Genomic DNA, 27,447 nt, shown 5'->3' with positions numbered 1-27,447 from the left:
CTCTCGTGAAAGGCCTCCCTCGCAGCTTAACTTTCCTTCAACTCTCCGCCCCTCCAGCGCCCTTGGTGCCTCGAGCCGGAGGGCAGCCCGGTCCCGCGGGGCTCTCTTTCTCCCGCCTCAGCCCGCCCGCTGTGCCCCGCGCCCCACCAGCTGCGCTGGGGCGCCCCACTGCGCCGACCCCCTCCGGCGCTCACGAGCGCGGCTTCGAAGCCCCCTTGCCCCCGTCCATTCCGCCAAGCAACGCACGCAGCGGGAGCAGCAACCGGTATCTTTGCGCCGGGGCCAGCCATCGAAACGGCCTCCCGAGAGTGGGAGCGCGGGCAAAACGAGCCGCACGCTTTGCTTTCCAGGGAGAGCAGCCGAGGCACGAATGCCCTCGCCGGCCACCTCTCCCCACAGGGGACTTCTGCCCCTTAGCAGGAACAGCAGCGTGTCCCTCAGCACTCCAGAAACGGCCCCTTTCCACTGACCCCCACTCCCCCTGCGCAGTTCCCAGGAAAGAGCCCTGTTTTCTCGCCCCGCCGTCCCTCCACACGCGCGCGCACAACTCAGCGCGCCTCCCCGCCCGCCTCCTGCGTCGCACTCGCGAAGTTTGGCGCTCTTGCTTGGTCGCCCACCCCCCACGCCGTCCTTCCTTCCCTCCCTCCCTCCTTCCCTCCCTCCCTCCGCGCTAGTTACTGTTGCCGCGCTTCTGCTGCCGCTGCTGCCAGCGACAGGACAAAGGCACATTAACACGTGATGGCAACTGAGCTTCATAAATGGGACCAGGAGGGAAAGAAGGGGTGTGCGGCGAGGCAAGCTGTTGAGGAGGGGAGACGTCGGGCAACAAGCCGCAGCAGCCGAGGAGGAGGAAGAGGAGGACGGGGCTTCGGGGAGGGCGCTGGGCACAGTTCCTTTTCCTCTCAGAGCTCCAGGAGCAGCGCAGAAGAGAAGCACATGGCGAGCGGCGCGGGAGACGGAGGCCGGCGCCAGACCTGAGGGGCCGAGAGGAACGCGGAGCTGCTCCCCTCTCCTCTCCCTTTCCTCCTACCTTCGCGCCGCCTTCTCTTCCCCCACCCCACCCCTCCCCGCCCAGCCCAGCCCTCCGCTCCCCTCCCCTCAGTCAGTGCCGCCGGGCGGAAAAGCTCGCCCCGCTCGCTGCCCGCCGAGGGTCAGCCTTGGAGCAGCAGCGCGCCTCCACCGCGAAGGGAGCGCGAGGCGCGAAGACCCAGCGCGCGCTCTCCGGACCACCCCCGCCGCGCCGCCTCCCCTCAGCCGAGGGAGCTGCGAGAGACGGGGCCATGTGAACGTGGGGAAAGGTAAGGACGTGGGGGGGGGGGCAGCTGCTCTTTGGGCAAGGAGACCCGGGCGGGCAATGGCTACAGGTCAGGCCGGGGGAGCGGGGGGCGCCGCGTTGCTGCCCGCTTCGCCGCGCGCGCAGGGCTGGACGGAGAACCCCGCCTGGAACTCAGACCCGCCCGCCCAGGATAGTTGCGCGTGGAGTCGCGCGGTGCTCGGAATTTCAGGGGCGAGCTCCTGGAAAGGCGAGGACCTCGCTGGACTCGCCTCAAGGTGCCGGTTTCAAGGTGTTCCTCTGGTAAACGCAAGCCCTTGAGAGTTCAGGACTCAGAGCAAAATCTCCACTGATTCCTCTGTCCGGACTGCACCTTTGGATCCCGGTCATCAGCGGACGAATCGGTGGAAGTTGCTGCCAAGTAGCATTCTCCGAAATGCCAATTAATGCGTGATCTGTTTCCCCAGGGGATGGATTTTGGGAAAGCTTTACTTTAGGAAGATCAAGTAGTTTACCGTATGTGTCACAGATGGGTAGCTCAGTGTGTGTGTGTGTGTGTGTGTGTCAGAGAGAGAGAGAGAGAGAGAGTGAGCGCGAGAGAGCGCATATGTTTATATACCTATATCCCACTCAACCGCTTTCTAATTATTATTTGTACAGTATCTGTATTGTTGTAACTATGATTCTTTTGAGAGCCGCCTACAGCAATTCAGGTATAGTACCAGATGCATGAATGCTCTGCACTCTCAAACTGGGCAATTTTCCTACATAGGATCAGTGTAGGCATCTGTTTAAAAAATGGTCTGAAACGGAAAATCATAACAATTCATTGGGGCTTGTATGAAATCCACAGCACCTGATGAACCAGGAAAGTTTTTATTTATGTATTTGCGGCCCCAGAATATAAATGTCCACTCTAATGCCCTTTGTTAGGGAAAGAAAATAACCAGTCTGGAATTACAGTATACAGGAGCATAAAAAGGCAGAAGGTGACCTCAATTAACAGTCATTGAATGAATTAGTGCTTTAAAGGAGAGTCATTTGTGGACACTGAATCTGAGATCTCAGCCTAGACTTTGTTGCGCTTCACCCATTTGAGGTTAAAACTGCAAAGCGGTGTTCAGGTGGCTTTGCTAGATTTTGGCGTGTCTTATTTGTCGTTCCATTGTGTGATAGCACCATTGCTGGATACAAGAGCCATAATCAAAATCAATGGATTCTTAAAAGCAACCAGAAATTTGCAGATGCTGTGTTGTGTTAATAAAGGTCCTTTGCATATGGCAAATGGTGCACTGCTCTCTTATTTCCTTCGTGTTACAGGTATAATTGATCTGATCCAGAAGAGATCAGGGCAGAGTGACTATGTAATGAGGCAAGATTGAGTGAATGGAAAATATATTTTCTCCAGGTTCATTTCTTCTGTTAATGGATGTGATCTTAACGGGGATGGGGGGCACAGGGGGGTGGAGGGATGTGAGATCTGACAAGAGGCAGCTTTGTAGAAGCTAAAGACTGGTAGTTTTATGGCTAAAATGCATTCATTCTTCTCCATACAGAACCTTTCAGAGCAGTCAACCTCTAGGTTCCCATAGGACTTTGTCTGACATAGAGGGTTTCGTCTTTAATCCTAACCCTTTGGTGATTAATAATGGAAGACATTCTTATTGATTTTTCCTGTATTATCTCTTCTCTCACCTCTCCCCTTCCCTCCCGCCCCAACTCCCAACAGTTAAGGTTCTAAACAGCAGGAAAAGGCAACTATAGGGTTTTTTGTTTTGTTTTTTTTGTACACTGGTGGTTATCCTGGATGCAGAGATGCTCAGTGAGGTATAAACAAAACACTGAGCATCCAATAGCCTCTAAATATTTGATGATTCCTCCCCACCATCCAATCTAGTAGAATTATCTACAGCAAGTAAGAAATGGTTAAATCTTTGGTGTTAAGCATCAGGTATTTTGACAAACAAACTCTTCTTTGGGTGGGCTTCTATCAAAAGTACAAGCTACAGTGAAAAGCTTCCAGGGCGAGGTATGTCTCAAGCCTTGGATGAAACGGTGATTTCTGACATCACTTTACTAATATATATATTTAACTATATAACAACATTAGATGATAACTGCCATTATCTTGCTTTGAAGAATGCTATGAATTTTACTTTTAAGGAAAAAATATGCCTTCAGCATGCAATATGGCTTGGTTGCCTATTGTGTGGTTACTTTGAAAACATCTAGGAAAATAAATTCAATTAATCAGATTTTTTTTGGGGGGGGGTCTCTTTGGAGGTTTATTTGTACATGCTAAGCCATAATGATGCAAAGTTTTATTTGTATTATGATGATTATGATTTAAAAGGCTTAAATATGGTGGTGGGTCGTTCTCACTCTTCCTGTATGTTCCTCCAGTGTTATTGTTCTTCTTTGCCTTAAAGAACAAGCACCTCTCTGTCTGCTGGTATTATTGCTGTTGTTGTTTGGCCTAAAGAACCCAGCCAGAGCAGCATTTTTAAAAAATGCATTTTAAGTAATAAGATGGTTAACACTGCAGCAATTAGCAGAGCTTATTTTTACACAGACTGCACATAATAGAAATTACAGAGATGTTGCCTCTTCTACTCAGTAAGAAGAAGAAGAAGAAATAGCAGTCATTATGGTGATAGGTCATGTTATGCAGCAAGTGTAAATTTACAATGAGAGAGAAAGCAGGAGTGTCTAATTAGTTAAGCCAAATATGCACATGTAAAATTGCATTAACTCAAAATTGGCTTTGCAGCAAAAACACACACAGAGTCACTTTTTAGAATATATTGGGATGAAATATAGAACTTACCTGAATAAAATGATCTTGAGCTGAATTTATAAAACCAATAATTTAATTTCAAAACTAGTGAGCACTGCAAAAGAGAGAAGTCTTCAAGGAATGTAAGATATGTTTTCTATTAATATACATCATCAGCCTCCTGTAACACCTCAAATTGGAAAGTAATGGAAAAATAACAAACCTGGAAAAAATCCAAGATCATGAGTAATATCCAACATTAATCATACTCAGTTTATACCTATAGAATCAAGGAATTTAAGTGCATTAATTGATTTCAGTGGGTCTACTCTTGAGTATGACCAACATTGGATGTCACCTGCGCTCCTAAACATGTTTACTTGGGAATAAATTCCATTTCAAATAAAAATGCAGCGTATTGCCCTGCAAGAGTGTGATGTCTTTGACTTTATTAGCTGTTGTTCTTTAAATAATTACATTGGTTCCATTGCATAAAGGACATTCTTACAAGTTTTTTTTTATGCTTTGCTAAATGGATGATGTGTCCTGGGCAAACTTTGCCGTTGTGTTTCTGAATTCAAATTTCTAATCGAATTCTTCCTACTTTCATATATAAACATACCGTAGTTTTGATTAAGAAGGCTCAGAGACTGAGATTGAATAGAAATTTTCAGTGCTGCTTTCATAACTGTAACTTTGAGTACTAGTCTCTGTTTGTGACTGAAGCAGTTTAGTCAAGAGATTAAAAGGAAGCAAAATCCTAGACAGCATATAAAACAGCATATCATACATGGATATGGTCTAAAGGCTGTCACCCTTTCTGAAGTGACGCAGGTCTGGATCTGGTCAGTGCTTGGATGGGAAACCTAGTTCACTGATGAAGGAAAGGGGTGATACAAATGAATTCTAAAAAAAATAAAAATGAAATGGCTAAGAATTTTAGAGTTAACCCCCTCCCCCCTTTAATGTACAATTCTATTTCATCCACTCACTCCCACGCATCTCACTAATTTCTTATGGGGAAAGGTGGGGTTTTTTTTTATTATAATACCCTAAAAGATTCATGTCCTTTTCAAAGCAACTGATTCTATGAATTTTCTCCACCAAATCAATCATACTTCAAAGCATCTTCAGAACTCATTTTTGTCTCTTGTTAAGGTGTGGGCCTTTTTCCGACTCTCCTTTGTTCGTGGCTATATTATTAGTTTTCAAAAACGTTCACTTTCAGAAGGATGCCATTTGGAGCAATTCCTCCATATTTCAGAGTTGCATCCCCCCCCCCCAAAAAAGTCATCCCAATAAATTTCCTATGTATTCATTGTGAAAAGTTGAATATTTTACCTTTTTGGAATCTCAGGCATTGTACGGTCAACTGCTGCCAACAATCCTAACACTGGGACTCGTCCAGGATTAAAGCAACTGTACAAATGGACACAGAAGACAGAGAGAAATGGGCCCTTAATTGCAACAATGCTGCTCTTGTTTTCTTACTTGTAGGGGACTAAACGTCTAGTTCAGAGCAGTTTTGCCAAAGCAGGCCTAAAATGATATTATGTTAATAAATTTGAATAGAAGCCGTGATAAAATTTAAGCTGTTCTGTTCTTATACTGCTGGCACATTTGATATTAGAACTAAGAGTTTGCTAAGGCTGCAGTCCTATACTCACCTGGGAATAACCTTCATTGGACTCAATGCAACTCATAGCTGAGTAGACGTAGTTAGGCATGTACTGTAAGGCTGCAGTCCTATAATGACTTACCTGGGAGTAAGCTCAAGTGAACTCAGGGGGACTTGCTTCTAAGTAGACAAGAACAGAATTGCTCTCTCAGTGTGCATTTGGGTTATGGTTGTGTGTATATAGTTGAGTTTCAAAGAACGCTTGATCTCAATAGAATAAAATATGTGAAGTAATATTGTTACCGAAATCCAAAAGCTAAACACATCTATTTGCATGGAATTATTTGGGAATCAAGTCTATGGAATTGATTACAAGTCTAGGTTTGTAATCTGGAAGAACATTTTGTAAATTTTTTTCTTGAATTGAAAGAATACAGTTACAAATTGTAGCATAGCCTTCTGTTTCTTTCTATGTAATAAAAGTAGCCTTTATTTTGCTACATTCCCAAATGGACCAAGTCCATGTTTTTCTAGTATGTTACCCTATTGCAGGTCAACCAGATATAGTAGAGATCCAGACATCTCTATCTTTATTGATTATGTAGGAAACTCCAAATGTGCAGCACCTACCTAAATCCCCCTTCCTACGCAACAATTAAAGGTTTATGAACCCTGTTGTCTTTTGCATCGGATCTCTTGGCAGGCCCCTGCAGAGCTTGCCTGAGGCCTGGGGTGGGAGTCGTATAAGAATAAAGTTATAACCTCAAACAAAAAGCAGCTGGTCCAGCTTAGCCATCCAAGACCCTGGGCAAGAATATCTGGTTGCCCCCCCCCCCAGCACAGACCCGTCTGTTGATAATGAACAAATTAGGTACTTCTGTATATCAATTTTATTCACTGAAAATGTACGAGGAAAAGGCCCTACCAAAGCTGCAATATTTTACATGATCTAGATATGACCTTATCTGAAGCAATCATTTGTATTGAGTTAGTCATGTTTACTAGAAAGACTTGAGTAGACGATGCTGATTAAGTAACACTATAAAAATCTTATTTTAGCCCAGCTGGAGTAAATTTTCACACCTGCATTTTAGGAAAGCTTGCAAAGCTTTTCTCCCCTTGATGACTATGTTAAATTAGTACGGAATCGTTATTTTTAGTCACGTCTGCCTGTTTTTAACATAGTGTGCAGATAGGTTAGATCTACTGTATCCACCATGAGCTAGAAAAGGGGAGAAGGTGATATTTGCAGATGCAAAGATCTTCCCTCTGCATTTCCCCATGCAGAACAGCTTGGGAGTGAGGGCATGGGCCCCAGGGGTAGAGAGAACCCTCTTCCACTCAATCCAGGGGAACCTGCTTCGGGATCTCAGTCCCTCATTTGGACAGAATGAGCTTTTCCACTTGCAGAAGAGCAGCTCTGGATCCAACTTGGTGTGCGGAGAGGAGAGCAAATTAAACATATTAGTATAATCTCAGTGGAGCCCTTCCACCCCATCCCTACTTCTGTACCCCCTCTTTTCAGAAAGCCTTTTTGTATGAATTTCACATATGATAGATATTCCACATGACGTGTCTCTGGCATGTATTAAAACACATTGGATATTTCTGAGCTTCATTGTTTGCACTTCAGCATAAACAATTTTCATTTGCTGATACCAAGAACTACCTCAATATCTGTAAGCTTTTCATTGCTCAAGTGAGCTGACATAATAGTTGTTGTTTATATGTGTGCAGAGTGAGTTAATCTACTCCCTTTAGCATATGGAAATGCATTTTTACATTAAACATATTTTTTTGCAGTTGAGGCTTGCAGATGTGACATCACCCATGTTTTGTTGTTCTGAATAGTATTATCCACTATAATTCTTTCTTTTTACATAAGCAGAAGCATCTGCACATTTTCAATGTATGCTGCGTGGCCCAACAATCTGGTGTGATATCTTGAAACGCTAGGAAGTATCTGTTTCACCAGCTATTTGTTTCCCTTAGGGTATGTATCTGAATACCTACTTAACTTGAATTCAGCTTTGAAGAGAGGCATAAAACATCATCTTGAGAAGTGTTCATCACTTAAGCTGATGACAGAGAGTATGTTTTCTTTCTTTCTTAACAGCAGAGTTTTACCAAGCATGATAATGCATCAATGATTTCCTCCATCAGTTTAATGTTAAGAAAATGCGTTTGCAGTTGCGTTCATCAGTACTTGTAGTCTAAAAAAACGAGACCGAAACTGGAGGTTCTTGGGTTAAATCCAGTTACCAAAGAGGTGGCACCTGTCCCTACACTTGCCAGTCTAGAAGCAAAAGAGGTGAAGAGGTTTGGATAAGATGGCATCTGTGGCAACTGCCTCTTTGACAGACCTGCACTAGGGTATGTGGCTTGAAATATTGTCCCAAAACCCTTTTCAGAGTTGATATTGGGTCTATGAAACTTTTACATTACAGTATTGCCTCATGGCCCATTCATGTCTCACATATAAACTTGTATATTTAATCATTCTATGAATAATTTAACTTCCCATTGTGGATTGAGTTCTGGGTTGTCTCCAAAATCATAAAACACCAACAATTTCCATAATGAGTAGTTTGTGCTCTTTCAAAACCAGCTCTTTCTTTGAGAAAACTGACAATTATTTCTCAGCTTTTTCTTGGTGCTATTACATCAGATTCCATTTCACGCCTCTCATCAGACCAATCTGCATTTATCATTTGACAGTATACTGCAGTGGTTCTCAAACTTTTTTCTAGGCCACAGTTTCAGAATGAAAACTTGCTCGCACCACAACTGAATTTTTAATTGATCAGAAATGCAGTGAAAAACAACAAGAAACAACTCCCAGCAGTGCTTGATTTATATCACAGAACACAGTCACTTTATAATATGATCACGGGACATCCAGATAGTGTAAAACAATAGCTTTGTAGGAACATGACTCATTCCCAAATATAATATTGATTGCCTTTGAATCTTCCCATTATATTTGCCACCCTCTCCTGCAAAACCAGTGCGACACACCACATCCTTTGAAAAACCACTGGTACACTGCAAACCTATTACATTGAAAATACTTCTCTCCATGTCAAATCTGGCTGGGAAATCAATGATACTCATTATAGTTTTGCTGATACTTTATATCAAATATGTTAACCATTCTACAAATGGACTTCTGAAGTATACGCTTAAAATAAGGCATGTAGTCAATACTTTTTACCTCAGTTTTATTTTTGGTAGAAAATGGCTGTTGTTTCCAAAATTCATGATGTGTTTCTTGCCTCTTCTTCCGTCCATAACCCTGCCACCATCCATCATGCTGGCTCTTCCTTTCCTCCTACATAAAACAATTCACTACTTCATCTGCAACATTACCTTAGGCCTCCAGCATCTCATTTGTACTGTCTGATGAAATCCATATCCATACTCCAAACATTATTGTCCAGAAAAAGGGTCATTTCTTAAATATAATTATACATGAATGAAATACAGTGGTTTATGGTTTCCCTCAAGCTTTAACTCTAATCTTTAAGCATGTTTAGTTGGGTCAAAGGTTCAACTTTCGATCATTACCACCTTTCCATATTACTTGTCTTGTGTCTTTTTATATTACATTTTTAATATTTGCAAGATATTGTAACCCCCTTGAGCCCCTGAGATAGGATATAGCTTAGATCTAAATAAATAAACGAGAAGACATATCCTCAAAAACCTTCAAATACTCTGTATTCTTTATAAAATTCAATTAAAAAGTGCTCTTTTTAAAGTCGTCTGTCAACCTACTTTAAGCTAGCTCAAGAATCTTCCCTCTTTCTTTCCTTCAACAGCTTGATTAAATATGTAAAATATCTGGAATTTTTGAAACCATGGGGGATCTTTTTTTCTGGAAGAAAGCAAATTTTTCAGAAATTTCTTTAAAAATTGAATATTTCATTAAAGCACTACATATCAAAGGTCACTTCATTACTTGACGAACATAAAATGCATCATGTATAACTTGGTTTGCCATAGAATGATCCTGTCTGGTACATTAAAAGTACAGTTAATTCAGACAGTGATTACAAATTGAATTTATTCTTTACATTTTTTTGTTACAAAAGTAGCTACAAGTTGATGAGCACTAAGGAAGATAGAATCTCTTTGATTTTGTCAGTTTACGAGGAACAGGCAAAAACCCAAGAAAAATATACACCAACAGTGTGAAAGTAAAACAAATTATTATTTATTCTTCAAATTACTTTGTCTCTTTCCAGTCCTTCACAGTATCAAGCAGACATAAATCATTCATTTTCATAAAAGGAAGGGAGGGGAGGGAAAACAATACTAAATGACCACTGCATGAAATTCAGTCAGTGTCTTTTTTTAAGATAGCATTATCCATATCCATTTCTTCATAACTGTCATCATATTGATCATGAATTACTGAAAACTGAAGGTTTGCCCAATTTCAAAAAGTTTCCTACCTTTTCACATTTTTGTTTATTTTTTGATTTAGTGTTAGTATTTCCAAACATAGATCATTTTAACATAATGCAGAAGAAGATGGAGGAACCTAAAGTAGGTAAGAAGCAAGGAGATTTGGGAGGCTGTGTTGTGCAAAGGCCTTGCCGCCGCCATGTTGCAGGACGAATATGCTTGGCAGAATCTCAGACTACATTCCTTGGCCAAATACTTGAAGATGTTCTGCAGTCTGCAACATTTGAAAGTCCCTTTCCAGCATCAAGCCGTAAGCGTGCTGCTTGTTTTGTAATCCAGTCAAATGCAGAAATAGTGCTATGATCACTTACATTTCTGCTTTTGAATCTTGCATCCAACAGATTTACAGCAGCAGCAAGTAGATGGCAACAAAATTAATCGCTTTGTACTGTCTCCCAGTCCTTTAAGGCCTAGTCAAAAAGACAGAAACAGATCCACCAGCTATGCCAACAAGAGGAAGACCACAAGCACGGAATCTTTCCTTCTTTTGTGACGATGGCAGTGCCTTGCAAGAGGAAGAAATACATCTTGCTCCAGAATTTAGGAGTTGTACTTTTAGTGTACAACTCAGGACTTGCTTGTCCCCAATGTTCAGGAATTGTAATGACCTGATACTATACATACTTCCTGTTAAAAAGTTTTAAATATCATTTTGAGGGCATAGATAGATTTACGCTTTGCTTTAGACATATTTTTTTATTAATAAACCTTTAAAAAAAAATCAGAAAAAGCAAAAACGGGAGAAAAGCCATTACCCCGTTATTCTTTTCTGGGTTACCCCCAGGCTTTCACACCTCTAAACCTTACTACAACTGTTGGACTAAATTCTGTCTAGCCAGGTGCTATCTTTTTACTTTATCAGTTCTCATTAGATAGCCATCAACATTTTGATTTAATTGGGGGGGGGGATCCTTTCTACTTGCTTCTCCCCATCAACTGTGTTGCCCTCGATCTGAACAGACAAATCCACATTATGGAACAGACTACGTAGCACTGAGATTCATACTAACATACTGATATCACTAATCTTCAGATATTTGGTACCTGAGTTTTTAAAAAGTATTATTATTTAGTACATTTACGCCCCACTTGTCTTCCATCATGGAACTCAACAAGTACACCATCAAGACTTCCAAGATATACAGCAGGGATGTCCAACTGGTCGACCGCAATCGTCTGGTCGATCCCCGGAAGGTTTTGGTCAATCGTGGTCGATTTTTCCTTTGCATGGGAAAAAGAGGACCCGGCCCCACCCCCTTGGCCCGTCCTCCATTCACGCATGATCGCTAGAACGGAAGACGTAGTTTTTGCTGGGAAGCCATTTGTTTCCTGATCAACAACTTTGGCATGAACCCCCCAAAAAGGTCAACAACTTTGACCTTCCTCCCTAAAAAAATGCTCAACAACTTTGACCTGAACCCCCAAAAAGGGGTAGATCACTGCCAGTTTTTTCTGTGAGTAGATCGCAGTTTCTTGGGAGTTAAACGTCCCTGATATACATGTACTAAATAATAATAATAAACCTTTTATCAATTTTAAAGCCAGCAAAACCCCACCTTTTTATTTTAATATATACAGTACAGATGGGGTAGAGCTATAGCAGAAAGGTTTTTTTTAATGGTCTCAGTGCAGCTTCTATAAATGTGTGGGGCGGGGGTGTTTACATTTATTTACTTTTGCTGAAAAAACCGGGCCTGCTTCATTTTTGCCTGGAATATTTTTTTGTTTGTTTGCATCAGCACAAAATCTGTGGAACTCACTTCTACCAAATTTGGTGCTCAGTAATTTTGTACAACAAATATGTTAGCAACTTTTAAAATGTCAGTCAATCTTTTTTAGTCAGAGATAAAGCAAATAGCTGAAGCTTGACACTTCACCACTGCTTTAATTTTTTTTGAAAGAGTCCCCCCCACCCCAACAATAATAAACAGATGTTTTGTGACTAATATTAGGGCATTCTTAGGCAGTCTTACTTTGATTAACTTTGTGTGGGTGGGCATTTCTATTCCCATAATCCCGCTATTAACTTCAACCATGCTGTCTGGGAGCATCAGAGTGCACAACCTCAGGACCAGTGTTCTATCCTTACACAGAGCTGATACATAGAACTACAGAACTGTGGAGTTGTAAGGGACCACAAGGACCATCTGATCCAGGGGTCAGCAAACTTTTTCAGCAGGGGGCTGGTCCACTGTCCCTCAGACCTCATGGGGGGGGGCCAGACTATATTTTTTATGGGGGGAATGAACAAATTCCTATGCCCCACAATAACCCAGAGATGCATTTTAAATAAAAGCACACATTCAACTCATGTAAAAACACGCTGATTCCCGGGCTGTCTGCGGGCTGGATTTAGAAGGAGATTGGGCCGGATCCGGCCCCCTGGGCCTTAGTTTGCCCACCCATGATCTAGTCCAACCCCGGCCAATGCAGGAATCTCAACACACGTTCTCTCATCCAATTTGAAACCATACCGGACCCTGCTTAGCTCTGCAAATGTGCTAGCAGTTTTATTGCTACACCACTTCAACTTTTAAGTGCATGCTTGTTGCTTGTAATGGTTTTGCACCAGACTTTCTAAGGTCACATTTAACAGTGTCAAATGTGATGTGAAAGGACAGGTCTATAAGTGAAGACAAAACTACAAGACAGAACAGTTTCTAAATCAGAAAACCTCCAGTTTTTGACTAAGCCTTCATTCCCCAGTACTAATAAGCAGTTGTAAGAGATTTAAATAAGACCCTAGTATTTTGAATGAGTTTGTACACACACACACACACACACACACCCCACATAACACACACGGTGTGTGTGTGTGTGTGTGTGTGTGTGTGTCCAAATGCTCTATACTTTCCCCATGTGAAAAAGAAATGCAGAAAATAAGTAATAACAGTGTTTAATCTTATGAGTCACTGCAGGGATAATCGTGAAAAAGCCCATATCCATTCTGTGATGCTTTGTAGAGTTAGGTACCATAAGTAAAATTTCCCCAGATTATCTAGTTGATTTTATAGGTCTATAACAGCAAAGTGACTCATGGCAAATTTTATTATAGCTTATTTAGACTTTTGTTGGGTGCAATCCCCTTTAGATACATGAATTGTTATCTTCAGTTGCAGGCCTATATTCAGGAAAAGTTTTTCTGCTTGATTCTCTTTGAAAAAGAAAGACTTGACACTAGATTATGGAAGAATAACACTGGAGATCTTTGAGGGACAGGCATCCTGCCTTGAACTCTTTGGATGAAGGGCAGAACAAAAACGCACTAAATAATATATAACAGTACCATATATAAATAATACATCTGATGAATTATGCCATTGCCTGTGGGTGTTCATACCAGAAAAAGGTAAGAAAGACATGACCAAGCACTTAAGAGTGCAATCTTATGTGTGCACACTCAAAAGTAAGTCCAACTGAGTTTAATGGGGCTTACTCCCAGGTAAGTGGGTAAGCCACCAATATATACTAAATACTAAAAGGTAATGATAGGAAAACTTGGTGCAAAAAACCCAGTATTCTTAGGTAATGACACTGAGTTTTAGGTGGCAGAGAGCCCATATGGGTGATTCTTTTAAGCCACACATTCTACCACAATTTTACTCATTTAATTTATTCAGCCTTTTTGGCATAATTTAGAAAATAAGACCATAAAAGGGGGGGGAAACCCATCCATAAAACATTGCTATCGTCCACTATAGGATGATAAGAGACACCCAAGCTACTCCTGGATAAGAGAACTCACACTGAGTTATTATTATTTATGAAATGTCTATTCTGCCCTTCATCCAATGATTACCAGGTGGTTTACAAAATAATTGTCTTCTGTGTCAGCCCACACAGGAAAAAGCTGACTTCCCATGTTGGGCATAAGATTACCAGGGGTGGTTGTCTCTCTAATTTTATATTTTGCCACACCCCCTCCATGGTGGTCTCAAAATTAAAAATGTAACCACTAGACCAAAATGGTTGGCAGCCCCTAAAGAAATCCAGCAGATATGGTACACAAAGCAACACCTGCTACAGGTGTTTTCTTTTCATGAAAATGCTTTTCTGTGCCTTCAAAAGCTGCCTGTCAGTAATTCAGGCACTTTATACTTTGTCATTATTTAGAATTGTTCCCATGGGGCATTCTAGCCCCTGTTTCCAAAGGGAGCAGCGACCTTGCTGGTGTGCTGATGCTTTAAAAAACAAAAGGAGGAACAAACTCCTCACCTCCCTCATCTAAATGTAAACACAGTCCATCTGAAACTACCTCACCCAGATTAATACAGTCTTCTAATTTCCAAGTAATTAGACTAATAAATTAATAGCAGGTCAAAGATTAATTAGATAATATACATGTGCATTAAACAACCATGTAAATATAGGCATTTGATAAATATTTTCAACTCTTCACCTCCGTTTATCAAGTTAGCTGTAAATGTTGATCTCTAAACATAAATACAGCATAGTCTACAGTATTCCACACTCCGCTGGCATGTTACATTTCTAGATTTGTCCATCTGAATAGGGCTGAAGAAAGAAGGGAATCTGCACTTGAGAGATGGCAAGGAAAACTGGAGGGCTGAATCTACAGCCTGTTCCTGATCTCCAAATGAATAGGCCAGGATGACTACACCCTGCATTGGGAAGTGGCTCCAGAGATCATTAAATTTGGCCAGGGATCATTAAATTTGAATTGTTCACAAATTATTTACAGAGTACCCAAGAGAATCTTCCTGCAGCACAACCACATGACAATTAACTTGAGGGCTGATTTTGTGAAGTGCGGGAGAGATCCATTTCAACGTTTGGAAGTTTGCAGGATGTGAGGCATGCAGGAACAAGCCTTGATTGATCTACACAGGACCCTTTAGCCTCTCCAGGGGAGGACTTCAGTCTTTCACATTTCAGCAGCACTGAACTGGTCATGCTGCCTTAACCTACCTCTGAGCCTCTCCCAGCCAATGCTATTTGGGCAGCCATGCAGCTTACTATTGATAACAACTGTAGTGTTTAAGGCAATCATGAAAATTTCTGTTTTGCATACATTTTAGTTCACATTGTTCTGTCCGTCTACTGCACTCTTCCTCTCCACACATAGAAGTAAGAATGCTGACAGTGTTACATTTTTTAAAGTTGCATATCACACTCTCACTTTTCCATGCACCCCCCCCCCAAAAAATCTTTCATTTCTTCTAATCTCACATTTTAAGTTTTCTGTTTCTCTCTGCTTTAGAGTTTGGAGCACTTTTTAATGCTGTACTGGTCAAAATGCTTAAGAGTTCAGGCATCCTTTTTTTCAAAAAAGCTGTCAACATAAGCTTCCCATCTCAACAGCAAAGGCTCACCATTTTGTAAGGCTTGGGCTGGATCCAGAAATGTGCAAGCAGAAGAAATTCTGGCGCTGAAGCTGTTCTGCAAACCTTTGCCCAAGAGCTAGTGAAAGGCATTGTTGAGCGCAAATGGTGGAAGCTTGTACCGCTAAGTAGACTTGTGCAAGAGATACACAATGCCTGCTAGATTTCATTTCCCTTTTTATTGTGTAAATATCTTTTCTTTGTTGGAAAAAGGGTATTCTGCTCAGAGAGGAGAACTTCTGGATCTAACCCCCTTTGTTTATTTTATTTCTTTAATTATTTGAAGGCTATGCATGTTGTTTGTTTGTTTGAAGTGACAAATGTCAGGTTTCCTCTTGATGCCCCCTTCTTGTTGTCATCAAGTTTGAGATAGGATGAAGCGCTACTAGCACTTGAGTATGCTTGCATGAAGAAAGCACTAAGAAATTATTTATTTTTTAAAAAGTATTTTGAAGGATCCCCAAGTCCAGTAATGGGTTGGTCTTATATTCTTCACATATCATAGTTTAAAGGCATATGTACCTAATTTATATTAATAACAAACCCCCAGATTCATTGTATAATTTGTTTTGATCTGGCTTTAATAAACTTTCCCTCCTATTTTAATAGGTGCATTTATACACATTGCTAGTGATTTGCAATTATGATAGTCCCAACAGCAAACAAAACAAAATTAATGTCAGCAGCATCCTCCAAAGTCTAAACTCTGTTCTAATGAACTCCCTGGTACTTGCAAATAAATTTCTGTCTGCAAATACAATAACTTGGAAATTACTGTAAAAATCTAAATGCACGGGTGTGGGGGGGAATTGAAATGCAGGGTGGGATTTGCTTTTCATGATCCCATTAACTATGGTTCTGGCAAAGCATATGCATACAGAGTAGTACTTTGCTGAACGTTTGTTAAAACATAAGAGTGTCTTATTAGCATTTTCAATAAACATACGATCTCACACACTCTTGTGCTTCAAAGGTGGGGAAAGAGGTATTTATTCTGAGTAGACGAACAAATCATACGCACTGCAGCTTATCACTGAATACTTAGGCTTCATGAAAAATTGAAAAATGTTTAAAAAACACTTTCCTAACTGTCTGCTACTGAATGATTTAAATAGCAATCCCTTGTGTTATAGAAATAAACATATTTAAGTAAAGTCACTTCTATAAATTTTTAAATGGTTAATTGAAACATTATGTACAACACTCTGCCTGTATTATAAATGAGTGAGGTTATTTTTGCTTTTTGTTTTTAACTGTGTGGCAGTTCAAGTCACCAGAAAACTATTTGTTTTCTAGCATTTCTGCACTACATGAAATATTGATACATTTTGCTTCAAGAATGGCTATAAATTATAGCAGTCAGGGAATTAATTTTGATCACCTGTATAATCTGTCACGAACATATGTGGATAAATGCTACATTGATTCCAAATTCAGTCTCACATATTTTAAATCTGCTCTTTTAAAAGTTTACTTAGGTTTAAAAAGGGTTTATTTCTGCTTCCGTTCACATTATCAGGATTTTGTGTCATAAAAAGCAGACTTTGGGTAGAATCCAATTGACATGCCTAGTGCTGTTGCTAGGAGGCAGAATCAGCAAAAATGGCGTTGCCTCCTCCATTAGAAGATACCGTCTACTGGATCAAAAGCCCCTGGCACTTTATGCAAGGACACCAATGGTACAGAGCTTTTTTTGAAAAAAAAAATATGTTACTTTGTTCTTGTAGTGATGAATGCTCCAGCACCAAATGGCTGAGCTCCTGTGATGACATGGCATGTTTGTGAACATTCTAGCTTCTCAAGAAACAAAGCTGTAAAAAGTGCTTTCTCATCAATTGAATTAAAATACAAACAATTGGAATAATACAAAATGCAGTTAATAACAGCATAATAAAAATACAGAGTGATAACCAGCTGAAGTGTCCATCTTAGCAGAGTCTATCCATAACAGTATTTCTGAGACGCTTCCATCTCTATATTTTGGAAGACTTAATTATGAACCAAGATTTGCTGAGCCAGCACTAAGTCATATGCAGGACTTCCCTGCTCATCATTAGCAACACTTACTGTTTTCTACCCTGATTTTTCTTTATTCTCCATTGAGTCCGCTGTCATGTTATATAGATTTTAAAATAACTTTCTGCCAAAGTGACAGGTGGTACTATTCCATTTGCATCTTCCAAATGTATGTCCATATTGCTTTAGGTAACTGACCCACACAATCTTTTTCTTCCATGCCTTAGAATTATAGAACCGTAGAGTTGGGAGGGAGCCCGAGGGTCATCTAGTCCAAACCCCTGCAATGCAGGAATCTCAACTAAAGCACCCATGACAGATGGCCAACCAACCTCTGCTTAAAAACCTCCAAGGAAGGAGAGTCCACAACCTCCTTATGGGGTTAGGGAGCATTGGGCCTGGAGGCAGAATGTAGCCCTTCTGGCTCCCGGAATTCTCCACAAGCCATGCCTCCTCCATTTCCTCCTCAGGCCACACCCCTCTCTCCAGGCCACCCCCCTTCCTGGCTCTGATCTGACTCTTCCTCAAGTACTTTTGCATGGTTGCTATGTGTCCTTGAACTATGTTAATGCTCCTTGCTTGCCTGGAGGAGGTTTAAAGAGGTGTGTGTAGAAACGTCTGATTTTTGTACAGCTGGAATGTAGCCTACCATGCAAAGGGTAAGAAGCACAACCTTTTCTCCACCCACATTTTGGCTCAGGCCCCACCCACTTTTGCCTCTCCCCGCCACCACTGGCATGTGGCCCCCAGAACATTGCCCTTGAGGGAATGCTGCCCTTGGTCTGAAAATGTTTTCCCACTCCAACTGCCCTGAGATCGACAGGTGTAGGGCGGTATACAAATGTAATAAATAATCATAAATAAATAATACCTTACCCTGACAAATATCTGTCATAAAATTTGCACTGCAGCAAAGGGAAGGGAAGTTTCCAATTTTGTTGGGATTAAGATATTACACAGGATTCAGAGAAAGGAGTTAGCTGTATGAAGTGTAAGAAAGCCCAGAGACTTTGGTAGGTAGAGTAAGGACTGACAGAGAAAGAGGAATCCAAGGAAAGTGTATGTTAAGGAGAAGGAAGATTGAGGAAATGAGCAAAGGTGACCGAAGAACATAGGCAAAAACAGACTAAGGGGTATCTACTACCAGACTTCTACATATTGATTCAAATAAGCTACAGGCTATCACCCCAGCTGGTGCCTCCCACCACTCCTGTACATCCAGACCATGACATTGAATGGATTAGCTATTTTTATATATACTCTTGGCAATTAAAGGCAAATTCCCTATTTTGTTTACTGGCAGATCTATGGAGCGCATCGCAAATTACTGTATCTGGAAATGAAGCACAAGTAATTTGCTTCTGTTCTTCTCAGCTCCCCGCCCCCGCCCCAATAATATTAATCCATGTTTTGTTGCTTTGATGTTTATTTATTTAATTTTTTTTATCTTGTTTTAAACAATTTGCTGAAGGCAGCTCATAGTCCAAACATAAAACATCAATAAAACCACAGTAAAAATGAGAGTTAAAATTACAATGACATTTACAACAACCATAAAATACCAATTTAAAACAGTAGAACCACAACGCAATACAATAAAAAATGCTTGTTAGAACAAATGAGTCTTACTTGCCTCCACCCGAAAAGCAGGCGAAGAGTCACAAGTACATCAATGGGGTGACAGTTCCTAAACCTTGGGACGATAAAGTAGAATACTGTGTTCTTGCCTCTCAAATTTGACAAGACATAGGACATTTGTAATTGGATTTCCTAACATTTTCATTTTTGCCTAAATGCATCCAAGGGATAATCCCAAATGAGAGCAAGCAGAGACAGTAAAGGGAAAGGGAGGTTAACCTTACCTGATACTACTTTCCCCATTTAAATTACCCCATGAAGTGTATGTGTTCTGCCGCAGGACTAATAGCAGCATCAGATTACATGGGAACACAATATGGTGGTTAGTTCCACCCCTTTCCACACTGTTTTCATAAAACATGGAGTCTCCCATGGATGTTTTCCAGTAAAAATTAAGGTGTCATGAGATCCAATGAAGGATCATCTCCCCCATCTTGGCTGGCCTGTCTTCTTTGCCATGTTCTGTGAACAAACACCCTTTCTCACTAGATCTTTTAAGAATGGTGCCAGGACTGAACTACAGTTAGGCATTTGCACATGGGGCTGCCCTTGGAGATGGTCTGGAAGCTGCAGGTAAATCAGAATGTACCTTGTTGGTTTGATTAATAATAATAATAATAATAATAATAATAATAATAATTTATTATTTGTACCCCGCCCATCTGGCTGGGTTTCCCCAGCCATTCTGGGCGGCTTCCATAAAAACCAGAAATACACTAAAATATCACAGATTAAAAACTTCCCTGAACAGGGCTGCCTTAAGATGTCTTCTGAATGTCAGGTAGTTATTTATCGCTTTGACATCTGATGGGAGGACGTTCCACAGGGCGGGTGCCACTACCGAGAAGGCCCTCTGCCTGGTTCCCTGTAGCTTTGCTTCTTGTAATGAGGGAACCGCAAGAAGGCCCTCGGCGCTGGCTTCCTGCCCAATTCAAGGTGTTAGTACTAGCCTACTAAGCCCTAAACACCTTGGGAGCCAAGTACCTCAAAAAGTACCTCCCTCAGTATAAACAATCTCAGGCCCTATGATTGCTGGGGAGGCCCAGTTGGTATGCCACTGCTGGGCACAGACCACTTGGTTCTGACCCATAGCTGGGCCTTCTCAGTATAGTTCTCCATTTTTTTTGAATACATCTCCACCACCCCCGGCCCTAGAGGTACATATGTCATCCTCATTATTAACATCCAGGAGGAATTTTTTAAACTTTCCAGGCATTTTGATGACTGTTTCTGGAAGCTGTGAAATTATTAGCTATAACAATATGTGACTGCTAAGAATTTTTATTCATTCATTAATTTTTTTAAAAAATTGTTTTGTTGTTTGCTGTCCTGGGCTCCTTTGGGAGAGAAGGTGGGATAAAAAATGATTAAATCATTGTTCCGCTCCATTTGCTATAAAGCTGGTGCAGAAGGTCTACTGTTAATGTAAATATGGACATGTGGAAGAGGGGAGTGAAACCTAACCCCTCCCTTGTGTCATTTCACTGTTTTGGGGCACTTCTGAATACTTTTCTGCCACACAGCTCATTCCCCATATTGGAGCTGGGCTGAGTGAGAACACCTTAGAGCACCTGAGCAACAGCAACAACAATAACAGGCAGCAAAACAGGACAGGCCACCCCTGCCTGCAGGACCTCATGTGCTTAACTGGTCTTGGATGTTTGGAATAGTAGAGACCCAGCTGTAACAAGTCTATTGGTGACATGTCATTCCAAAGTTCTGGATGATCTCATTCATTGGCTATAAATTGCACAGTATACATGTCAGTGTTTACCCACCGTGGAACTATGAACAAATGTCTCCCAAGATGCCCAGCAAGCATGTGCCAAGTCTACCCTCTGGGGATTTTTGCCTGAAAGAATGAAATAGAACCATTGAAGTCCTTTGAGGGCTATAGCTATTCTAAATAAGGCATCAGAACATTGCTATCAATAGTATCAAAAGTTGTGGAGCAATCATAAGTGATTCACATTTATTCTAGGGTGTCGCTAGGGTAAGTGATTGAACACAATTAATCACTCATTAGTGAGCCTACCCAATACTTCTCTACCATCGTCATGTATGCCCAACACTGCACAGTAGAGCTCTTCCCTGTGATTTGGGCCTTTTCCAACTTGGCCAGCATTGTGATACAACAGAACTCTCCGTGATCTGCTGTGATTAATTCACTAAGTATTTTAAGGATAAAAATGCTAACATCCTCCTTGATTTGATGTTATCACTTCTGCAATCTGGCTTGCAGATAGCTAGTCCTGGTTTGTTGGATAATTTATTTGGTTGTGGCTTAAGGATTTGGACAAAATTTTTGGAGGTGTGCATGCTCGCATACCACTTCCCTGTCTAATCGATTTGGATGAAGGAATTGAGGGGGCTCTCATCAAAGTTCCATTTAGAAAATGTATCCAGCAGAACTAGCTATAATAATTTAATAAAAATTAATATATTCTCTAATACTTCTCGTGCTCTACCTTCAGTCATTGCATTGCATAATCATGCCCAGCAGTCTAGACATTCTACATCTGAATGAATGTGCACTTGATGTAAAATATGAGACAGATCCACCATTAGGTAAAATAAGCTTTGCAGTATTGTTGGATGTTACTCAGCTAAGCTGTTTACAATACTTGTTGCCCTTTTCCTATAATTTGCATAGTTTGCATATAGCTAATTAAGTTTGGTCTTCTTCCCTCTCTACTAGGATTGCTGCCTTTTCCTGTCTTTCCCCACCACAAGCCTGCATAACTGACACCTGGGGTTATGAAGTCAGTCCTAGATGGCCTCGCTGATACGACCTTCAGAACAATTACGACAGATCTTCTATACATGGGTTCCAGCAATATCCAGTACGAAGATTTCAAAAGTGACATGGCTTCCAAGTTAGGATACTACCCACAGAAATTCCCTCTGTCTTCTTTCCGAGGCGATTTCCGACCAAAAATGACTGCAGGAGAAGATGCCATCCTGGGTGGGCACCCACAGGATCAGATCAACCTTACAGATTTTTACAACAAGACCTTGACCACCTTCAAGGATAATGAGGATAATATACAATGTGGGGATAACTTCATGGATATGGAGTGCTTTATGATTCTGAACCCTAGCCAGCAGCTGGCCATTGCAGTACTGTCCCTTACTCTGGGCACCTTCACTGTTCTGGAAAACCTTCTGGTCTTGATTGTCATCCTGCAGTCCCGAAGCCTTCGCTGCAGGCCTTCCTACCATTTCATCAGCAGCCTGGCCGTAGCTGATCTCCTGGGCAGTGTAATCTTCGTCTACAGTTTTGTTGACTTCCATGTTTTCCATCGGAAAGACAGCCCTAACGTGTTCCTGTTCAAACTGGGTGGAGTTACAGCCTCGTTCACTGCCTCGGTGGGCAGCCTTTTCCTCACCGCAATAGACAGGTATATATCTATACACAGGCCCTTATCTTATAAGAGGATTGTCACCAGATCGAAGGCTGTTGTAGCATTCTGCGTGATGTGGACCATAGCTATTGTAATAGCTGTCCTTCCTCTGCTGGGCTGGAACTGCAAAATGCTCAATTCTGTTTGTTCAGATATATTTCCTCTAATAGATGAGAACTATCTGTTGTTCTGGATTGGGGTCACCACTGTACTCTTGCTTTTTATTGTGTATGCCTATATGTACATACTGTGGAAGGCTCATAGTCATGCTGTTAGGATGCTCCAGCGCGGCACTCAGAAGAGCATAATAATACATACTTCAGAGGATGGTAAAGTGCATCAGATTACTAGGCCGGAACAAACACGTATGGACATTAGGTTGGCCAAAACCTTGGTCCTCATTCTTGTGGTTTTGATCATCTGCTGGGGTCCTCTACTTGCAATTATGCTCTATGATGTCTTTGGGAAGATGAACAAGCTCGTGAAGACTATCTTTGCCTTCTGCAGCATGCTCTGCCTGCTGAACTCCACCGTGAATCCCATCATCTATGCTCTCAGGAGCAAGGACCTGAGACATGCTTTCAGGAGCATGTTTCCACCTTGCAATGGGACTGCACAGCCTCTTGATAACAGCTTGGAGTCTGACTGCCAGCACAGACATGCTAACAACCCAGGTAATGTCCACAAGGCTGCTGAAAGGTGTATTAAAAACACAGTTAAGATTGCCAAAGTGACCATGTCTGTCTCCTCAGACACAACTGCAGAGGCGCTGTAAAACAAAGACCTCTCGACACCGTAAGAGAACAGATTAAGAGAAAGCAAGAGAAATTCATGGCTTGTTTCCTCCAATGTAACCAATTTTTTTTAAGTTTATCATTTCTAAGTGACTGTTTTTATGAGTCTTGAGCAGTAGCCCCCTCTTTTGAGTTCTACAAATAAGAAGTCAACTGAAGTTTTTAAAAACAGATTTTTTTCCATTGGCAAAATGCTAATTTACTAATAATGGCTATTATAGTATACAAAAAAAATCACATTAATCAGTGAGCAAGATATACACACTTTAGGAAGCTTATTGAAAATTGAAGCATACAACAGTTTAATTAGAACAAAAAAGTAAATTTTGTAATCATAGGTTTTTGTTTTTTTCTAGTGTGAACTATGTTAATTGTCTGTAAGTAGGTTTTCATCCTCCCCCACCCCCAAAGCGGCAGTACTGGATTGTAAGAAATTTTGTACCATGTCTTGTGAGATGTATGATGTTTTACTGTATGTTACTGATATTTGTCTAACCAACGTGATTAGGTAGACTTGTGTGGATGTAATGTAAAGTATGTGGTGATGTAACCCCTCCCCACCCCCCACACCATGAAAATACTTCCTGTATTTTGAAGAATTCCTATAAGGTATTTTGAAATTTTTACATTCTTAGTGGTTTTTAGTGAACTTAAAAAGGAAAGGCTTTGCATTTCTTCTGCTCACATTTGAAATCCCTATTAAGTTTTTTAAAACAAACAAACAAACAAACAAACAAACATGTAAATATGGAAATAACAGAAACAAAGGAACATAGAATACCTTTGGGGAAAAAGGAAAAATGCACTGGCTCAGACTGAAAAAGATCTTTGTGTCTCCCCCCCCCCCCCCGCAAAAAAATGCCATCTTTTGTCTATAAGACTGTTGGCTTTTTATTGGAAATTGTGTGAATGCCAACATGACCCAAAAGAAAGTTATTAGGCAGTGATGTCTTTAATAGGCAACTGCTTTTTCATTGGTCTGTTGCTGGCATTGGATTTGCGAAGACAACATGTGTTTGGTTCCATGTACAAAGTTCAATCACTGTGACTACTTGAAAATGTGTTTTGTTCCTATGTCCCAGGTTTAAATAGATTTCAAACCTGAAATGCCAAAACATCAGTCTTCAGTAACAAGAGGATAAAGTGTTAGTATTAAATTAAAAAAATGAATGTGTATATATAATTAATTAATATCTATGTAGCTGTGTGTATCGTGTACGTATTCTAAATAACCGTGGTTACATTAATATTACTAAGATAAGAAACTGTGACCAAATGTTTTCTCTGTACTCCTTACTGCATTCTTTGCACATGAATTCTGTTTCTAAAAGTGAGTTCTTCCAACCAATCAGCAATGAGCTTGCAGGATCTATTGAGCACACTTGTAAAATCATACTGAAAACAACAACCCAATATGATAACCGAAGAGAAGTATTTTAATATATGTAGCTGGCAGCCTGATTAAGATGGCAGAGTACTGTAGCGCTTAAAAAAATTGACTGGCTTAATGTGAATTCAGCCACAATAATGACAGGAATGATTGGAGGAAGCCGAGTGTCTCTGTGAACAAATGCAAGGAAATTTAAAACAGTCATCCACTCGTGTCAGAATCAAGCCCCCACTGCAACAAAATTACGCACCCTCTCAAATTGGATGCTCCACATTTGTAGCTTCTTCTTTTTTTGCCAGAACTAAGAATGCAGGAGACAAAAATTGAAATGCCAACCATCTGAAAGGTAGCAACCTTAAATCACATTTATAGTAAGATAGTTGGCCTCCTGTTGCTAAAAGAAGGTTACTCTGATCCAGCAAAGGCAGCTCAAACAAAGAAGCAGACTGCTATATTAAGATTCCTCTTTTTGATCAGGTCCTATGAGTGTGTGGGGGGAACCAAACGTGGGTAGTTTTCTTTTTTAGATCCTTGCGTCTTGCACCGAGGATTGGGGGGTGGGTTTCCAGTTGCTGGGCTGCAACTTGTAGCTTGCGTTCCAAGCACCAGATGGACAGCATTGTGTGAATCTAGTGCTGTCACACATCTGCGTGAAGGCAGATCACGAAGAGCTGTGGGGGCCAGTCAACAGTAGATAAAATGGACACTGAAATAATTAAAAACCAGGAACATGCAAACTTAATGCCATCGTCTAGCAGAATGTAAAGTGAAACTGAAGCTGTAGCTAGAATGTAGCCTGCCGAGAACTAAAGATCCCGAGTAACATGAGTTTGGAAGCTGACTAGGGCAAATCGTTTGCTTTTAGAAACCATACAAGTTGATCCTTTGATGCTCAAGAGAGGAAAGGCAACCCTATTCAGGGTTGGGAGCTGAGCAAGTTATCAAAGAGCAGTTCTGATATGAAAAACTTCTCCATCTCCAGTCTTCTTCCTCTCTGCTCCACATCTGAAGAGTTTTACTAGAATACGGCTCCTTTCAGAAAGAGAGTATATGGGGAAAGCCTGCCTATACTAGATATCAGTATGATTTCGATGTAAGATGAGGAAGGAGGTGCCAGAACAAGTTTCAGGAGCATCTAGCAATGAAAGCAAGGAAACACCTCCTCACTCACAGCTTGGGAGTTCTTTAGTAACATTGTACAGTAGGGAATTCCTAGCCTGCGGGGGCTCAGTGATTCTTGGAAGCCCCAATCTATCAGAAAGAAGGAAGCACGGGACTATAGAACAGGGAGAGAGATACTAGTTTGTGGCATGCTGCTTTTAAGTTCTATGACTAAAGGGGATCTAGCAAAGACGAGAGCTATCATTCCTGGGTGAAGTGCTTGACATTTTACCACTGCTCACACTAGTTCTTTTCCAGAAATGAAAGTGTTACACCAGAAATGGCTCTGCCACCTCTATGGAGTGGGCAACCTTTTTCATCTGAAGTGCCACAGTCCTTTCTGGACAATCTAGGGGGCCACAGCGGTGGAGGTTTTAACACGTTCATTGGTTCAGTATTGTAAGTTAGGTGGTCACCTACAGAACGAATTCTATTTGATTTGATGTTTGTATTCTTCTCCAGCAACAGTGTTGAGTTCAAAAAAGCTCACAATAATCACAGTAGCGTTAAAAAGCAACAGGCATTGCAATCATTATAATATCAAACAGAGTAGCAAACCAGAATAACAAATTCATCAAAACAGTCAATGCAATTCAATGGAGGCATGGTAATTCAAAATATCAGAAAGAGCTTCTGGGCCCTGTGCAATAAAACAATTCCATCCAGGGGAACAGCTTGCCAAAACCACCAGGCAAGTTGCTAAAAGGCAAGATGATGATGATAAAAATGCAAACCTTATTTGTTCATAACTATGTCAAAATACTGTACAAAATGTTGGACTTGGTGTAGAACAGATCTGTTCTATTCTATGCATGTTCCTGAGAGGTGTAGCTTGGCAATCGAAAGGGACTGGATTATTTCTGGTTTGCTTCAAGACATGCACAAGAGGGATATGCCATGACTTCTGCCAAGAGGGCAGCTGTGCATTTGTTACTTATTTCATTTGCAGAACTGCCCCCTCCACTGAAGCGAATTCGCAAGTCTTTGCAAGCAAGCAAACATCCTCCATATGTGCATTGAAACTTCCCACACACACACTTGAAATAGCACACTTGATCAGGGTGTGTAACTTTCAGTAGTGGTGGAAAACCTTTATCGTCCTCTATTTAAAAAACAGGAAAGGAAAGGAAAAGATAATTCTGGTAACTACTTGGGTACCTCCAGATAATGGTTACTGAATATTCTGAGCTCTGTGCAGGCCACCATGGATGCAGCACATGATCGAAGGGATCTCTGTGGCATAAGCCTCATTTTCCCCTCCCCTGCAGCATGTACATTCAAGCAGTCCCATGTGGCAGGCCTTTCTGTGGAACTGGAGACTTGTGCTATCTTTCCATATCCCTATACAGCACCTTGTCTTTCTGATTGGTCAAAGAATGTGAGGGCCCTCCCCCATAATAGCATAGCCCATTCAATTGCTTGTGTGTACATACTGAAGGGGGAGAGAAAATAGATTCCTGTGCTGTAGGAATTCTGTGTGCAGGTGCTGGGTCTATGGTGGGTTGTAGTTTGAAACTACTTTCTTCCTTTGACAATACATCTTCAATCTGAAACAGTTTGGGAGG

General features: G+C 41.1%; 2 protein-coding genes across 3 annotated transcripts in view; one reads left to right on the top strand and one right to left on the bottom strand.

Annotated features, from left to right (window-relative positions):
- Positions 1-27,447, bottom strand: part of PM20D2 (peptidase M20 domain containing 2) — a 617,107-nt gene that overhangs the window by 375,875 nt on the left and 213,785 nt on the right. The gene's annotated exons all lie outside the window — the stretch shown is intronic.
- On the top strand, positions 304-27,447 carry CNR1 (cannabinoid receptor 1). Of its 2 annotated transcripts, none has more exons than XM_081857230.1 (2): positions 304-1,298; positions 21,832-27,447. In XM_081857230.1, exon 2 carries the CDS (start codon positions 21,891-21,893, stop codon positions 23,310-23,312), a length of 1,422 nt encoding a protein of 473 aa, XP_081713356.1. In that variant the 5' UTR covers positions 304-1,298; positions 21,832-21,890; the 3' UTR covers positions 23,313-27,447. The 2 variants fall into 2 exon arrangements, with proteins under 2 accessions (XP_081713356.1, XP_081713357.1); XM_081857231.1 differs by lacking the exon at positions 304-1,298 and adding an exon at positions 17,016-17,158.

Source organism: Podarcis erhardii, assembly GCF_964252035.2.
Source record: "Podarcis erhardii genome assembly, chromosome: 3".
In the NCBI taxonomy this organism is placed as follows: domain Eukaryota; kingdom Metazoa; phylum Chordata; class Lepidosauria; order Squamata; family Lacertidae; genus Podarcis; species Podarcis erhardii.
This window is presented reverse-complemented; position numbering and strand designations above follow the sequence as displayed.